The 17925-nt window shown below is 38.3% G+C and overlaps 1 protein-coding gene across 1 annotated transcript in view; it reads right to left on the bottom strand.

Annotated features, from left to right (window-relative positions):
- PTPN12 (protein tyrosine phosphatase non-receptor type 12) overlaps positions 1-17925 on the bottom strand; it is a 102865-nt gene that overhangs the window by 11589 nt on the left and 73351 nt on the right. Inside the window, exons 10-13 of the mRNA XM_003805268.5 lie at positions 17668-17745; positions 17467-17565; positions 9936-10021; positions 845-1815 (exon numbers count right to left, since the gene is read on the bottom strand). Coding sequence (XP_003805316.1) covers positions 845-1815; positions 9936-10021; positions 17467-17565; positions 17668-17745 — 1234 coding nt within the window. The remainder of the gene's footprint in view (positions 1-844; positions 1816-9935; positions 10022-17466; positions 17566-17667; positions 17746-17925) is intronic.

Genomic DNA, 17925 nt, shown 5'->3' with positions numbered 1-17925 from the left:
ATACCAGTCTGTATGTGTCACTACCAAAGTTCACTGATAGGTAAGTGACCACTGATAATCAATATATCAATAAACAGCTTTCAAATTTATATGTTTACTCTCAACTTTAGGGTCTGTTTAAGATGGTAGCCATCATTACTTTCAGCAGATCAAAGAGGAGTTTCAAGAAGCAATAATACACTTTGGGAACTGAGTGCATGCATTATCTTGAAATGCTAAGAGTGCTAAAAAAATAATAATTCTTTAAATAATAGCTTTGATGAGTAGGTATGCATATAGCCCACTCACTACTGAATTGAGCAGTTTGCAGTATTGTTCCTGGGTTAAACTCAGGGTTGGAAGCAGCCATATTTGGAAGCATTTGTGAAGACAGTAAAAACAAACAAACAAAAAAATGTAATCTGTAGTTAAAGGAACAGTAAAAAATGACTAAATATTTAGGAAAAACGAGTAACATTATATGGCCAATCAAGACATTCTACAGTATTTTTGCCACTGTTATTTTAAGTGATTCTTCCCTAAATTATTTCTAATTATTCAATCAGATAAATTTTTGACCGATACAAAAACACTAAGATCTATAATACAGAAGAAAAAGAAAATAAGTTATCCAGTTATAACTACTAAAATAATTTAGAAACACAAAACCCAGTAATATAATGTGACCAAATTGTTAACAATACATTAAAAGCTTATATTAAAAAATTAGTATCTAAGACAGATTTTGCTGTAGGTTCTATGGTAGAGTGTGGAATAAAACATAATAAATCAATACAGCTAAAGTGCTTAAAACAGTGACTAGCACATAGGAAAGACATTTAAGTATTTGACACTATATTATTACCTTTTTCAGCACCTGAATGTGTTGTTCCTGCTATATTATGTCTAGCAATGGACATTGGCAATACTTTCCTAGTAGAAATGCTTTCAGTACTAGTGGCAGCAGAAACTGTGGCACTTGCTGTTGAAATATTAGTTTTATTCTGGGTCACAGCACCATCAGAGTTTCTTTCATCTGAGTCTGAGTCATCAGAGTGAAGTGGATTAGTAAAACTGAGGGGTGTTCTGAAGAGTGGTGAAGTGTTATCATGATCCACAAGATCAGGTGTTTCAACTTGTGTTGTAGGACTTGGTGTTAAACTCACAGTTTTCCTAGTTTGATAGTTGATATCTGAGGAATTGCCTTCAGATAAATCAGGTATGGGTATGGCATTTTCAGGTCCATGAAATGACCACGTTACATGTCCTTTCTCATCAAGAGGCAAGCAGTCTGGCCTTGGAGGTGTGTCTGAATTCTGGGATTCTTCTGGTGGAGTAACTGAAACTTTGTTTGATTGTGTTACACTGCAGTCCACACAAGAATTCTGGGAAGTATCACCGACATTTAGATCTGAACTTAATTCCTGTGGCTTAGAGATTTTATCAGTTATACAAGGTGAAGCAGATTTAATTTTAATTGCATGTCCCCTATTCAAAAGTGTGTTCCCATCAAAACTTTTTGGTCCCTCTTGGAGAGGGACCTTCTTAATCTCAAAACTTAAATTTCGTTCCAATTTTTTATCTATCTGTTCAATTGTTGATTCATTTTTCCCTGGAAGTTCTGTTGATTTACTATAGTTTCTGTTGAGGTCTGCTGAATGTTGTTCTGATGAAACCATATGCAACACTGGCTTTGGATGGTATCTATCATTGTCCTGCCACACAGTAGTGACTGTTGGAAAAGCTGAAGGGGGAGAAGGTGTCAAGATGGGTGGCACTGGATGAGGTTCCGGGGGCTGCAGTATTTCTTCTTTAGCATCCCCTTCAACAAGGCAACTGAAAAACAAACATTTAAAAAGGGCATTTTAAGACTGTTAAACAAGTTGATACCTGAGAATTATGTAGCTAAGACTAGCATATTAAGAACCATTACAATCTGGTTGCGAATAAAAACTGCAGTTTTTCAGACTAAGAAAATTTAATGTTCATCAAGGTAATACACATATACTGTTTAAAAAGTCAAATACAAGACTTTTAATGAAAAACATAGTCGTCTCTGCCCCGCAGCCCTCCTGTTAGCCAGAGGCATCCACTTTCAACATTTTTTTTTATAGCTGCTTCTAAAATTTACACCTCTGTATTTCAGACTATTTCAAAAGTTATTTCTTGATCTTTGTTTCACACATTTTCTACTGACTTCCTACTGTGGAAGTGTCCTTCTCTATCTTTCCAATACTGTTATATTGTAATTTTTCATTACCTCAGTCGTATGACTGCAGATAGTATTCCCATCTATGACACCATGATTTCGTATCTTTTCTTCTATAGTGTCTTGTTTTCCCCTAATGACTGCCTTGGATTTCTGATGGCTTAGCTCTCTATGCATCATCAGTTACTCAGCTTTTCTTCTAACTTTCTTGCAGATTGGTATACCTCCTCTCAATAATGACAAGCACACATAGTAAGTATCAATACCACAGACATCCTTGTTAGAAACTTTTGGCCTCCTGCTCCAGTGTGGACTACTGGTTCCCTAGTCCATCACAGAGCTAATGTTCTCTCTGGTTTCAGATTCTCCTGTTACCCAGGTCTCATTTTCCTCTTTCTGGGTATACTCCTTTGTTCGGGTGGGTTATACCCTCTAGTTGCCTTTATTTTTTTCCTTAAAGAAATGGGGGCCAGGCATGGTGGCTCACGCCTGTAATCCCAGCACTTCGGGAGGCCAAGGTGGGTGGATCAATTGAGCTCAGGAGTTTGAGACCAGCCTGAGCAACATAGTAAAACCCCATCTCTACTAATAATACAAAAATTTGCCAGGTGTGGTGGCACACACCTGCAGTCCCAGATACTTGGGAGGCTGAGGCAGGAGAATTGCTTGAGCCCAGGAGGTGGAGATGGCAGTGAGTTGAGATCACGCCACTGCACTCCAGTCTGGGCGACAGAGCAAGACTGTCTCCAAAAAAAAAAAAGAGAGAGAGAGAGAGAGAGAGATGGGGGATGGGCACTGTGGCTTACTTGAGCCCAGGAGTTCAAGACCAGCCTGGGCAATATAGCAAAACCCTGTGTCTTCAACAAATACAAAAAAATTAACTGGGTGTGGCAATGCATGCTTGTAGTCCCAGCTACGGAAGGCTGAGGTAGGAGGATCACCTGAGCCTGGGGAGGTCAAGGCTGCGGGGAGCTCTGATCATGCCACTGCACTCCAGCCTGGGTGAAAGAATGAGATCCTGTCTCAAAAAAAAAAAAAAAAAACCAAAGAAGAAGATAGGGTTTACTATGTTGCCCAGGCTTTGTTGCTTTTTAAGAACTTTATATGAAGCAAACTTCTTGAGGGCTTGTATATTCAAGTTTTTGTGTTCTGTTTTTCTTTTGAGATAGAGTCTTGTTCTGTCACCCAGGCTGGAGTACAGTGGCACCATCTTGGCTCATTGGAACCTCTACCTCCTGGGTTCCAGCAATTCTTGTGCTTCAACCTCCTGAGTAGCTGGGACTACAGGCACATGCCACCATACCTGGCTAATTTTTGTATTTTTAGTAGAGATGGGGTTTTGCCATGTTGGCCAGGCTGGTCTCCAACTCCTGGCCTCAAGTGATCTGCCTGCCTCGGCCCCCGCAAAGTGCTGGGATTACAGGGGTGAGCCACTGGACCCCACCTCAGAGTTTTTGCTTTTTTTTCTCCCCCTAGGTGATCAACCTTTTTTTTTATCCAACCAGATAACTGGCAGTAATCACATGGTACACCAGGTTTCCCCTTAAAAGAGACTCTGTGGGCCAGGCATGGTGGCTCACGCCTGTAATCCTAGCACTTTGGGAGGCCAAGGCAGGCGGATCACAAGGTCAGGAGTTTGAGACCAGCCTAACCAACATGGCGAAACCCCGTCTCTACTAAAAACACAAAACCCTAGTCAGGCATGGTAGCGTGCGCCTGTAATCCCAGCTACTCAGGAAGCTGAGTCAGGAGAATCACTTGAATTCGGGAGGCAGAGGTTGCAGTGAGCTGAGATCACGCCACTGCACTCCAGCCTAGGTGACAGAGCAAGACTCTGTCTCAAAATAAATAAAATAAACAAATAAATAAAGACTCTGTGAAGTTCAGATTCACTAGACACATTCCCACATTCCTAGGACATGAGAAGACAAATGAATATCTCCAGAATACTGATCATATTAAAACGACAGCAATACTCTCATAAGATATTCCTATATCTGTTCAAGTTTTACAAGTAGATTCTTTTTTTTTTTTTTTTTTTTTTTTTGAGACAGGGTCCTGCTCTGCCACCTGGGCTGGAGTACAGTTGCACTATCTTGGCTCACTGCAACCTCTGCCTTCAGGGCTCAAGCCATCCTCCCAGTTTAGCCTCCCAAGTAGCTGGGACTACAGGTGTGCACTACCACACCTGGCTAAGTTTTGTATTTTTTGTAGAGATGTGGTTTTGCCATGTTCATGTTGCCCAGACTGATCTCAAACTCCTAAACTTAAGCAATTCAGCTGCCATGTCCTCCCAAAGAGCTGGGATTACAGGTGTGAGGCATTGTACCTGGCCTACAAGTTGGTTCTTAATCTGAAAGAGTGGCTGTCAAATTTTTGCGATCTAAAACAAAAATAATTGCAGACACCTCCTACAATTTATAAAGCATATGCAAAGACCAATAGGTTATCCTAAGAACATATTATAATACAAATAGAAAATATGAGTTTTAAAAGGATGAGATAAAATTTTGATATAAATTGAGGTGTATTATTTTCCCTATGTGTACATGGTGAGACCACTTTTCCATAATCAGTATTTTATTTCCATATTTTTTATTGAGACAAAGTCTCATTCTGTTACTCAGGCTGGAGTGCAGTGGTGCAATCTCAGCTTACTGCAACCTCCGCCTCCCAGGTTCAAGCGAATCTCCTGCCTCAGCCTCACAAGTAGCTGGGATTACAGGCACGCGCCATGACGCCCGGCTAATGTTTGTATTTTTAGTAGAGACAGGGTTTCGCCATGTTGGCCAGGCTGGTCTTAAACTTCCAACGTCAAGTGATCCGCCCTCCTCGGGCTCCCAAAATGCTGGGATTACAGGTGTGAAACACCATGCCCGGCCTCATGACCAGTATTTTACAGATTTACTTGATTAACAAACCCCATATATCCTTAACAGTACCTTTTTCACAGGGTAGTTAGGAGAATTAAATGAGTTAACATCTGAACAACAATTAGAACAGTGCTTGACAGATATCGAGTATGATATATGGGTTTGTTAATCGAGTATTTTCAAAGTTTTTAATTTAAAAAAACTTACTCCAAATTTCAGCATTATTTTTATCTTACTCTAAACCTAAGCAAGGTTCTTATGTTGGATGTTCTATAATTTCATAATGTAACTTAAAAAACTATATTTTTTAACAATTTTATTTTTATCCATCACATTTGGTGGTGTATATCAAGCTTGGTGTATACGCTCTATATAAAAATTTATGCCCTTTAATTCTAATACATTTTTTCTTCTTTTTTTTTTTTGCTAATTTCTTCTTCCCTACTCTCCTTTTAGACTATTATTAGTTCAGTGACAGATCTTCTAGTTTTGCTTTCTAATTTCCTTATCTTTTCTCTCCTACTTTCTCTTTATCCATTCATTTTCCTGAAATGAATGAATTTATTTTGGAAATTTTATTGGAAAATGGAGTTCCTTATTTTCCAAACTTCTGCTTAATTTTTAAATTTATAGTATTTTAATTTCTTTCTTTCTTTTTTTTTGAGACAAGAGTCTCATTCTGTTGCCTAGGCTGGAGAGCAGTGGCGCGATCTCGACTCACTGTAACTTCCGCCTCCCGGGTTCAAGCGATTCTCCTGCCTCAGCCTCCTGAGTAGCTGGGACTACAGGCACACACCACCATGCCCAGCTAATTTTTTTTGTATTTTTAGTAGAGACTGGGTTTCACCATATTGGCCAGGCTGGTCTCAAACTCCTGACCTTGTGATCTGCCCGCCTCAGCCTCCCAAAGTGCTGGGATTACAGACATGAGCCACTGCGCCTGGCCTATATTCTTAATTTCTAAGAGCTTCTTACTTAATACCCACAGTTCTTATTTCGTGGTTGCAGCATTTCCCAATGACTGAGAAAAGTGGACTGTTGTTTCTTTTTTCCCCCATCTTTTTCATTTTACTCTGTATTGTCTCCATTTCCTCTGTTTTTTCATATTAGAGGCTTCTGTCAAATGCCCAATCATTCCTAGTTCTGTTCACTTTTAAGAACTGGAAGAACTGGAATACTGGTGGGACATGGTGGCTCACGCCTGCAATCCCAGCACTTTGGGAGGCCAAAATGGGTGGATTCCTTGAGCCCAAGAGTTTAAAACTGGCCTAGGCAACATGGAGAAAACCCATCTCTACAAAAAATACGGAAATTAGCCAGGCATGGTGGTGTGTGTCTGTAGTTCCAGCTAGTTGGGAGTCTAGGGTGGGAGGTTCAATTGAGGTCGAGGCTGCAGTGAGCCATAATCACACCACTGCACTCCAGCCTGCGCAAAAGAGCAAGGCTCTTTCTGAAAACAAAACAAAATAAAACAGAAAGAATTGGAATATTAAAAATGACTGAAAGACATGTACAGTCATGTGATGTTTCAGTCAATGATGGGCCACACATACCATGGTGGCCCCACAAAGTTATAATGGAGCTGAAAAATTCCCATGAATTTGTAGCAAAATGCGTTATTCACATTTGTTGTGATGCTGGTATAAACAAAGCTACTATGCTGTCAGTCATATAAAAGCACAGCACATGTAATTACGTACAGGACATAATCCTTGATAATAATGATAAAGAAAATAGTTATTGGCTTATGTACTTTTTTTTTTTGAGATGGAGTCTCGCTCTGTCACACCCAGGCTGGAGTCCAGTGGCGCAATCTTGGCTCACTGCAACCTCCACTTCCCGGGTTCAAGCAATTCTTTTGCCTTAGCCTCCCAAGTAGCTGAGACTACAGGTGCCCGCCACAATGCCCAGCTAATTTTTGTATTTTTAGGAGACACAGGGTTTCGCTATGGTGGCCAGGCTGGTCTTGAACTCCCAACCTCAGGTGATCCACCCGCCTTGGCCTCCCAAAATGCTGGGATTACAGGCGCCTGGCCATGTACTTACTTTTTGTTGTTAATTTTGAGTGTATTCCTTCTAATTGTTAAAAAATTAGTTAACTGTTAAACAGCTTCAGGCAGGTTCTTCAGGAGGTATTCTAGAAGAGGGCACTGTTATCACAGGGGATGACAGCTCCATGTGTGTTTCTGCCCCTGATACCTTCCAGCAGGACAAGGTGTGGAGGCAGAAGGCAGTGATATTGATGATCCTGACCCTGTGTATGCTTAGGCTACTGTGTGTGTGTGTCTTATTTTTAACAAAAACGTTTAAAAAGTAAATAAATAAATAAATAAATAAAAATAAAATATACACACAACACACACACACACACACATATATATATATATATGGACTCAAGCAATCCGCCCACCTTAGCCTCCCAAAATGTTGGGATTACAGGCGTGAGCCACTATGCCCAGCCAACATGTACTTTATTTTTGTTTTTTTATTTTTGAGACAGAGTCTTGCTTTTTCACCCAGGCTGGAGTGCAGTGGCATGAACTTGGCTCACTGGCACCTTCGCTTCCTGGGTTCAAGCGATTCTCCTGCCTCAGTCTCCCAAGTAGCTGGAACTGCAGGCGCGTGCCACCACGCCTGGCTAATTTTTCTATTTTTAGTAGAGACGGGGTTTCACCATATTGATCAGGCTGGTCTTAAACTCCTGACCTTGTGATCCACCTGCCTTGGCCTACCAAAGTGCTGGGATTACAGGCGTGAGCCACCACGCCTGGCCCCATCATGTACTTTAAACAAACAATTAATGTGTTTACTGTAGCCATACTGAAAAACAAAATATACTATTTTACTTGTTATCAATCTTATGATTTTGTGATTTTATTTTCAGTTATGTTGGAACAATTTATAATAGTTCTAAAAATCATCCCAACTTAGAAGTTACAAGGTTCTCTTTGTCAAAAATAATGACATTCTGGCATTTGACTCCATTACATGAAGAAGAAAAAAGGTGACCTATGCATGTATTATAAAATCACACACAAAGAACTTTTAGAATGTATGCCCAATAAAAATCTGTCTTGAGTTGAATATTTTTTCTTAATATGCATTTGCTTTTTTCTTTATTATCTTTTTGTTTATTAGAGAGTAACAGAAGTAAAACTTTTGAACAGGTATAGGAAAAAGGCTTTAAATTCAGATATTCTACTCTTTTTTCCTGTAAAATTAAGAAGAGACTGCTGCTACATGTAGTTAGAGGTAGAAGAACATACAAATCATAAATATCAGTGTAGACTTTGAAAACCTCTATATTGGCTCAATCTCAAAAACCAAATTAAAACACAGGGCAGCAAAAATGTTCCTTAATTTTTTTAGGGCCAGTAGTTTCTTTTAGGATTCTAGGGCTCCTATATGGAACAGAGAAGTTAGAGAACTAATATTTTATAGGTTTCAACTGGTTACCTTCCACAGACAGCTAAAATGCCAACCAGTTTTGGTGGATACCAAAGTGGAAATCGAACAGGAAAGAACTACTAAAAGTTTTGTTAGCACACAGTTAACATCTTGAACATTTAAATGTTGAGACCTAACCTCATCTATATATAGGCTTCCTGAGGTTCCTAAGAGAAGTATGCAAAGGTATTCTAGAGACTATAACTACCACCACACTTAAAAAATCTGTTACTATAGGCCGGGCATGTAACTACATGCTTTATATACATTATCACTAATTTTTAAAAACGGAGAATACGAGTACTCTCACTACAATGAAGTAAAGTATTTTCAGAGAAGTGGCTTGTCAAAGTTCATTCAGTGGCAAATGCTAAAGTTAAAATTTGGAATGGGACCTATTTATGTAAAAAGCCTCTTTATACCAGAGTATACTGCCTCTTTCTGTACTCAGCAGCTTCCTTCCCAGGCGGTTAGAATCTTGCATGGTCAAAATGAGAATAAATTGCTCCTGTGGTGTGCAGGGATTCTAACCAAACCTTCAGTTACTGAGGGAAGCTGCAGGCTTTTTCTTTTGTTCAGAGAGATGATTTCATTAGAATGATCTCTTGGAATTAGCAACTCAATGCTAAGACATGACCCTGGCCGTCTGACCCAACTTTCCCCAAAGTTTTAAGATGGAAACAATTGGTGTATCCTGTATAAAAGAATTTATTTTGATGGGAAGTCGATCAGTTTTGGCAGATCTATGTGCAAGAAAGACACTATAAAATATTCTAATAGTTTTTTATTTAATCCTTAGGACAATATTTAAACAACTCCTTCTCCCCAGGATTAAGTAAATTAATCCTAGATCCCAGAGCTAAATGGCTAAAAAGGAGTTGAAACTATCTTCTTCTGCCTCTGTATTCTCTCCATACTACCATGTTACTGACTAAGCAGCTACCCTGAACAAGAAGGGAAGGAAAAGAAAGATAGGAATATATATGATTTTAACTATTATAAATAAGCTTGGTAGAAAAGCAAGAAAAATTAAAGAAATAAACTCATCTTTGCTAGTAACGTTATTAAATATCCTCACACTTCAACATGTATGCAATTTTTGGCAAGCATATTTAGTCATCAGGAAAAAAATGGGAATCTTTAGAATAACTAAAATTTTAGTTATATCACATATCAAAACATAAACCATAGTCAATTCATGGTAGTATCCACATTCTGCTACAGTATATTATTGAAATTTTATCCAAAATGAAACCAAATTTTTAATAAACCAGTAACAAATCAGTTGTCATACGTATGTTACATCCTAACAAAATAATAATAAAAGTTATAAAAGTAATTTAGAAATATTCAGAATTTGTCATTTTAATTAACAGTGAGTAGAAACAAGTATGCTTTTAAAGAAAATGTTCAAAGACATACAATACCTGCGGGTCCTTGGTGGTTTTGGAGGAGGAGAATCTTGTTTTTCAGGCTGTATGGAGCTGACCATGTTTTCAGTGTTAATTTCATTCTGCCAAGGGAAAAAACACTTCACTAAGGTTAAGAGAAAAATAATTTTTCCTCTTCATGTTTCAACTAAATTGTTTCTGTGCTTTTCAATCCTTAAGACAATGCCAATTTTGCCAAGTTAAAAAAAAAAAGTCTTATATTCTGGCTCTATATTTTAGCCTGAAGGACTAGACTTCAATGGAGAGATTGTATCAAAAAAACAGCGCATCACAGTTACTGGAAAGATCAAGGTGTACAGCAGCATTTCAACACATCTCAAATGCTACCGTAAAAAAACAGATTCCCCAAGATAATGTGGATTAAAGAACGTAGTATCCCCCCGCCCCGCCATCACTACCACTAGGAACTTAATATATGCAGAGACAAAAAAAAGCCAACAAATAAGGCTTATACCATTTACCGAGTAATGGAGTATCTTTTTATGACTCCCCATTACTACCTAGTACCTTTAAACTGGTGGTCCTAGGATTCATTTTAACCATTTCTTGCCTCACTCTCACTCTGTTACTATGTGGAGTGCTCTAATCCATTAGGGAATATAGCTCCTATATCACTGGCTACCCAAATGGACCTCAAAAAGGCAGACAGAGCCCATCCCCAGAATATCCTTGGTTCTTGCTGGTCACAAGGACCAATAACATCATTAACATTGATGTTTCAGAGTCAATACAGGTATAAGAACCTTAGGTTTAGGACTGTGAATAGGGGAGCGGTGAAATGAAAATACTGCCTTGAATTAGTTTCACTGTCAACATATCTCATATTTATCTAGCTAGGGTATTTTAATTCTAGGGTATGTTATGTCCAGAAGAGAGGAATGATTTTCACCCTTGCCAACATCTCAGATAATTTTAGACAACAGCCATCATTACACATACTATCAACTAAGGAACTCTGAAACCATAGCTGCATTTTGCTTTGTTATCATTGTTTTTAATTAAAAGGCACTTCTACTATGTCCATCATGACAGCTTGTCCAACTGTTACTTCAATTATTTCCAACTAAACAACTAGAGATCTCAACTTCCTAGCAATTTTAAGTGCACCCTATCTCCTTATATATAATCTGATGAATTAATAGTTTTATACATATCATTTCCTGACAAGAACAACAGAGTTATGTCATAAAACTTAAAGCGTTCATCCTTAATTAAAGCCACCCACCAAAATCGAGGCATTTGGTGCAGAAATATCTGGCTATAGGTAGGGTGACCATATAATTTATTGTCTAAATCAGGGCTCTTTTGAGAATGAAAAAGCAGCATTATTAATTATTATACCTAGACAACTAGTGTGAACTGGTGTGCCTCATGCAAATCAGGACTTTTGGTCGCCGAAGTTTCAGATCCTCAGGTACCACCAGAATTTAGAGACTCTGCATCAAAAAGGTACCCCCTAGGCTGGGCGCAGTGGCTCACACCTGTAATCCCAGCACTTTGGGAGGCTGAGACTGGTGGATCACTTGAGGTCTAGAGTTTGAGACCAGCCTTGGCCAACATAGTGAAACCCTGTCTCTACTACAATACAAAAATTAGCCAGGCGTGGTGGTGCACGTCTGTAATTCCAGTTACTTGGGAGGCTGAGGCGGGAGAATCACTTGAACCTGGGAGGCAGAGGTTGCAGTAAGCTGAGATCGTGTCTCTGCACTCCAGTATGGGCGACAGAGCAAGACTCCGTCTCAAAAAAAAAAAAAAAGTACCCCCAACATATTATTGATCATCTGCTTATTATTTCCATTAATGATATAACCATAATTCTGTAACACTTGATATTTTGTACCAAAATGTGCATTAAGTAGGTTAAATAAAAATTAAAGGCAAACCATATGAAACTCCTTTTGAACTGTTTCTAACATACAAAACAGCATTTTTCTTTTGTAGCACACATAAACTCATGTCATGTCAATGAAATATTTTGTTGCCAAGTGAGTGTAATACTGAATTCACAAAAACAAAACAAAACTATGTTTTCTTTGGATTTTGGAACTGCAGGTAAGGCAATGTGGACATCTAGTGAAATGCACTGAATAAAGTCAGCAATGCAGAGGATACTAAAATGTAAGAAGGACATGGTATTATCTTTAACTTCAAAATGTAGTCTGGTAAAATCCCCAGAAAAAAAGTAGAAGGGTAATACTACAGCCCCAAAGTGGCATAATCAGTACTATGAAGCTATGAAATCAGAAAAAAAAAGCTATAGTTGAGAATATTAAGAATATAATTGAGAAAAAGTAAGTTGACAATATTAAGGTAAAATGTAGAATGGCATTGAGGGATTGGTAAGATTTTGACAAAAAATGAATGAGGATTGGAAGAAGGAAAACAGGTGGAAGGGTAAAGAGAAGAGATAGTAAGGACATTTTAGGCAAACACTACATGTGAGAAAGTAAAGGTTTCATGAAGGATTCCTCATTCTGGGTGAGTAAGAGCATGACGAAGCCATTAACAGGAAGAACCAAAAGAGAGCTTCTGGGAGAGATTAGCTTTCAGAACATACTGAGTTTCCTCTGATGAAAGGAATCAATGTGACAATGCAGAACTGCAATTCGATAAAGAGCCACTACCTAAACAGCATGTACAAAACCTCCTGGTCACTGGACTTCACAGTGTTCTTGGATTTCCTAGTTAATGTCTCCTCCACACCTACATCTTCTGACTCTCTTTTATTACCTATAATTTTTGAGTCCACATTTGTCATGTATACAACTTGCTGAAGCAATCACCAACTTTTGAAATGGAAAAGAATTTTAGGAATTAAATAATCTAATGCAGTGGCATGATCATACCTCTGCAGCCTTGAACTCCTGGGCTCAAACAATCCTTCCATCTCAGCCTCCCAAGTAGCTACGACTACAGGCACGTGCTACCATACCCAGGTAATTAAAAAAAAATTGCTTTGTATAGATGGGGTCTCGCTTTGTCGCCCTGGCAGGTCTCAAACTCCTGGTCTCAAGCAATTCTCCTGCCCTGGCATCCCAAAGAGCTGGGATTATAGGCATGAAATGAGCCACGGCGCCTAGCCTGTGTTCTCTTGTTTTAAACAGAACTTTCTAAAGTTATCTTGCGTACTGTTATTTTCCATATAACAGCTTTATGAAAGGCTACAAAAACATTAAGAAACAAGTTATCTAATATTTAAGAATATTATCAGCTGCAGAAGAAAATAAATTATAAATCAGGGTGCTTTAAAAATAAAAAAATTATATTTTAGGAAAAAAAATCCAGAATTCATTATCACATCTAAAATGTACTATACAAACACAATAAAAGGACGATAATACAAACTGTTATTGCTATTACTTAATCATTCTAGAACTGAAATACTGGTGTTGACAGTACTTGTAACGGTGTCCTTTACACACAAGATAAAAAGGCACACTGCACAACTTAACAGATGTTTGCTTATTAAGGTACCTCTAAATCCTCAGTCAATATGATACAGGCTTACAGAATAAATTTTCTCTTTAGATCTCTCACTCCAGGAAGTCACTGTAGTTATAAATATCTCTAAAAAACACTATTTATTTTAAAGTCTTAAACAACCAACTAGTATATCAAACTAAAATTTCTACAGAAATAATACTGGAATGCAGAACATTTAAACAAAACTTTTACCGATTAAATTGTCAGAAAAGTAGTAAGTGGGGACTTATTTTTACTTCTCACAGCATAGCTTCTAAATAGTAAATACACCTTTCAAGTCATTTCATTCAACCACACAGTTCTAAGATGATTTTTCCCAATTTTTCAGATTCCACATTTTCTTTAAGATTTATGGTCTGCAACCACAGACAGCCATCCTATAAAAAGAGTCACCTATATTTACAAGTTTACAGAAAACATGATTTCTTAAGAAGAAAATACTAAAAAGTTATCTGGAATGATAATCCATCTTTTCTTCTGTTTTTTTACTATTTATCCATTCATCTATGGAGAGATTTCTCTCAAACATTTAGTTTATGTCTACTATGTACCATGCAATGAGGTACGAAAGTAGGTTTGAAGTAACTACTTATCTGCTATGGGTATTATTTCATCTCATCTCCTACAAAGTATGACTTTTTTATTATATTCCCGTAAAGCTCTGACCTATTAGACAGAAAGAGCCTATGATAGAATTATAATCCTAGTATAGATTTCAGGATATTAAAAAAGGATTGGTTCAATGGAATAAAACCTTACAAAGATCAGACTTTGATCTAATGAGAAAAAGATGAAAAGGTGATGCGGTATTTATCACATATTTTCTGGAGATTATTTAAATATAGTTAAAAGTTTTAAAAAATACAACAATAGCTGGGCACAATGGCTCATGCCTGTAATCTCAGTGCTTTGGGAGGCTGAGGTGGGGGAGGACTGTTGGAGCCCAGGAGCTCAAGACCAACCTGGCACATAGTGAGACAACATCTCTACAAAAAAAATTTTTTTTTTAATTAGCTAGGTGTGGTATATGTGCCTATAGTCTCAGCTACTTGGGAGGCTGAGGCAGGAGGAAAGCTTGAGTCCGGGAGGTTGAGGGCGCAGTGAGCCCTGATTGTTCCACTGCACTCTGGCCTGGGCGAAATAGCAAGACCTCGTCTCAAACAAAACAAAACAAAACCCAAACACTGAATATTGCAATAAAAGAACTTTAGCCTATAATTCCTGCACTTTGGGAGGCTGAGGCGGATGGATTGCTTGAGTCCAAGGATTTGAGACCAGGCTGGGCAACATAGTAAAACCTCATCTCTATAAAAAAATAAACTCGGCAAGGTGGTGTACCCGTGAGTCTGGGAGGCTAATCTTTTTTGTATTTTTGGTAGAGACGGGGTTTTGCCATGTTGGCCAGGCTGGTCTTCAACTCTTGGCCTCAGGTGATCCTGCCTGCTTCGGCCTCCCAAAGTGCTGGGATTCCAGGCATGAGCCACTGCATCCAGCCTAAAAACCTGTATTTCCAGATATAAAAACTTTAGCTTTGAAATTAATCTTGAATTCATGGAATAAAACAGAAATACTTTTCAATTAAAGTTTAAAGATGCTGGGTGTAGTAGCTTATGCCTGTAATCCTGGCACTTTGGGAGGCTGAGGTGGGTGGATCACTTGAGGTCAGGAGTTCAAGACCAGCCTGGCCAACATGGTGAAACCCTGTCTCTACTAAAAATACAAAAATTAGCTGAGCATGGTGGTGGGCGCCTGTAATCTCAGCTACTTGGGAGGCTGAGGCAGGAAAATCACATGAACCCGGGAGGCAGAGGTTGCAGTGAGCCGAGACTGCGCTACTGCACTCCATTCTGGGCAACAGAGCGAGACTCCATCTCAAAAAAAAAAAAAAAAAAAAAAAAAAAAACCCCAAAAATTAAAGAAAAGTGTTTATAGCCTACTCAGCTTTTCGAAATATTAAATATCTCAACTTAGATTAAATTATACAAAATAATATAAATGTTTGGCCGGGCGCAGTGGCTCACACCTATAATCCTAGCATTTTGGGAGGCTGAGGCAGGGGGGTCGCCTGAGGTCAGGAGTTTGAGACTAGCCTGGCCAACATGCAAAACCCCATCTCTACTAAAAATACAAAAATTAGCTGGGTGTGGTGATATATGCCTGTAATCCCAGCTATTCAGGAGGCTGAGGCAGGAGAATCGCTTGAACCCGGGAGGCAGAGGTTGCACCACTGCACTCCAGCCTAAGTGACAGAGTGAGACTTCGTCATCAAAAAAAAAACCAAAAACCAAAAAACAAAAAAACCAATCAAACAAAACAAACAAAAAACACATTCGAGGCCGGGCGCGGTGGCTCATGCCTGTAATCCTAGCACTTGGGAGGCTGAGGCAGGCGGATCACCTGAGGTTGGGAGTTCGAGACCAGCCTGACCAACGTGGACAAACTCCATCTCTATTAAAAATACAAAATTAGCCAGGTGTGGTGGCACATGCTTGTAATCCCAGCTACTAGGGAGGCTGAGGCAGGAGAATCGCTTGAATCTGGGAGGCGGAGGTTACGGTGAGCCAAGATTGCACCATTGCACTCCAGCCTAGGCAACAATAGCAAAACTCCATTTCAAAAAACAAAATAAAACAAAACAAAAACACATTCGATTCTACATTATAAAATATTTGGCTAGATTCAGAGCATATCATAATAGGATTTAATTAAGCTAAAGGCATTGTAGGAGGATTTCCTTGCACAATAATTCCTATGTTAATAAAGGAATAAGAATGATGTCACATAAAACTTAAAAACGTGAAATTGTCACTTGGCTAATAAAAGAAATGCATATTTCCTAAAACTCATGGACCGATATTAGATTATCCTAACAAACTGAGATCAGCATTTGGTAATAAATCTGTCATTTGGAAAACCAAGAAAATTCAAACAAATATTCTGGGAACTGACAAAACCATTTAAAGGGAGAAAAGGAAAATGAAGGTTATAAATTTTGCAACTTATTTTCTCATACTTGGTTTAACAATGTAATAGTTATCATAGACTCAATGACAAAGATGTAAACAAATTCTACAAAAAAAAAAAAAAAAGCTCAGCACCTTCAGGGACAAGGTGGTTATATATAGAATTGAAACAAGACAATTGGTCAGAAAACAAAGGCAGAAATGAGAACACTAAGAGAATACAGTGTTTTTGTCAGGTCTAGAAGTTGAATATCCAGTAAGATGTTACAAGGCTAAAATAACACTGAATTACAACACAACAAAAGGCAGTTAACTGTGGCTCTGTAATTCTGCTTAACTGAAAAGCATATACACAAGGCCAGGAGTGTTGGCTCATGCCTGTAATCCCAGCACATTGCACACTGGGAGGCCAAGGCGGGCAGACCACCTGAGGTCAGGAGTTCGAGACCAGCCTGGTCAACATGGCAAAACTCCGTCTCTACTAAAAATACAAAAATTAGCTAGGCACAGTGGCATGCGCCTGTAATCCCAGCTACTCAGGAGGCTGAGGCAGGAAAATCACTTGAACTTGGGAGGTAGAGGTTGCAGTGAGCTGAGATTGTGCCATTGCACTCCAGCCTGGGCAACAAGAGTGAAACTCTGTCTCAAAAAAAAGAAAAGAAAAGAAAAGCATATACACAAATAACTAAAACACTTTATACAAAATGAAATTCAAGTAGAATCAATGCAGAATTACTTGGGTGGGGGTGGAAGGGAAGAGTAAAGAGAACAATGCAATTATTTTTTAAAAAAGTAAAACATTAACGAATTATATGATTTTTGACATGAGATCTTTCCTAACTTTATTTCATTTAGAACATAATTTACCTTATATCGGAGTCATTAAATAGCTATCATAATACAGATACGAATAAGAAGGAAATGAGTTTAAGTAAAAATGTTAAGTGTCCTGGATATTCTTCTCATGTTAGACAAAACACAAGATGACACAAAAAAGGCTAAATATTACATCTTAACAAAGAGTAAAAGTTTCCTAAAATTAATAGACCAAGAACACCTACCACTCCATCAGCAATTTTCTGAGCTCCATGAATTTCATATAGTTGTAGCTGTTTTTCAAACAGTTGGGCAATAGCTCTATGAACAAGTTCATATTGCTCCTATGAAGGAGAAAAATGATTAAAAAACAAAATGAAAACAACATTTTAAAAAAGAAGAAAGCATTTATAAAATAGTTTATAAAGGGAAACAAACAACTATACCTTTGTTTGTACTGCAGAATGCCTTTGTGTTCTCATTTCTTGTATTAAATTAAATACATTAAATTCCTCTGGTATTTTCTAAAACAGAAAATTTAATACATCAACTTTGTGTATCTATTCAGAAAATAGTAAAATATTCTTCAGCTTTTCACATAAAACTTAAATACCTGCTGGTTTACTGCAAACATTTATTGAACACCACTTAATGCATCTCAGACACTGTGCTTGGCACTGTGGAAACAAAACTGTTCTTGACCC

Source organism: Pan paniscus, chromosome 6, assembly GCF_029289425.2.
Source record: "Pan paniscus chromosome 6, NHGRI_mPanPan1-v2.0_pri, whole genome shotgun sequence".
NCBI lineage: Eukaryota > Metazoa > Chordata > Mammalia > Primates > Hominidae > Pan > Pan paniscus.
Note: the sequence above shows the minus strand (reverse complement) of the source record. Positions and strands in the feature narration are given on the sequence as shown.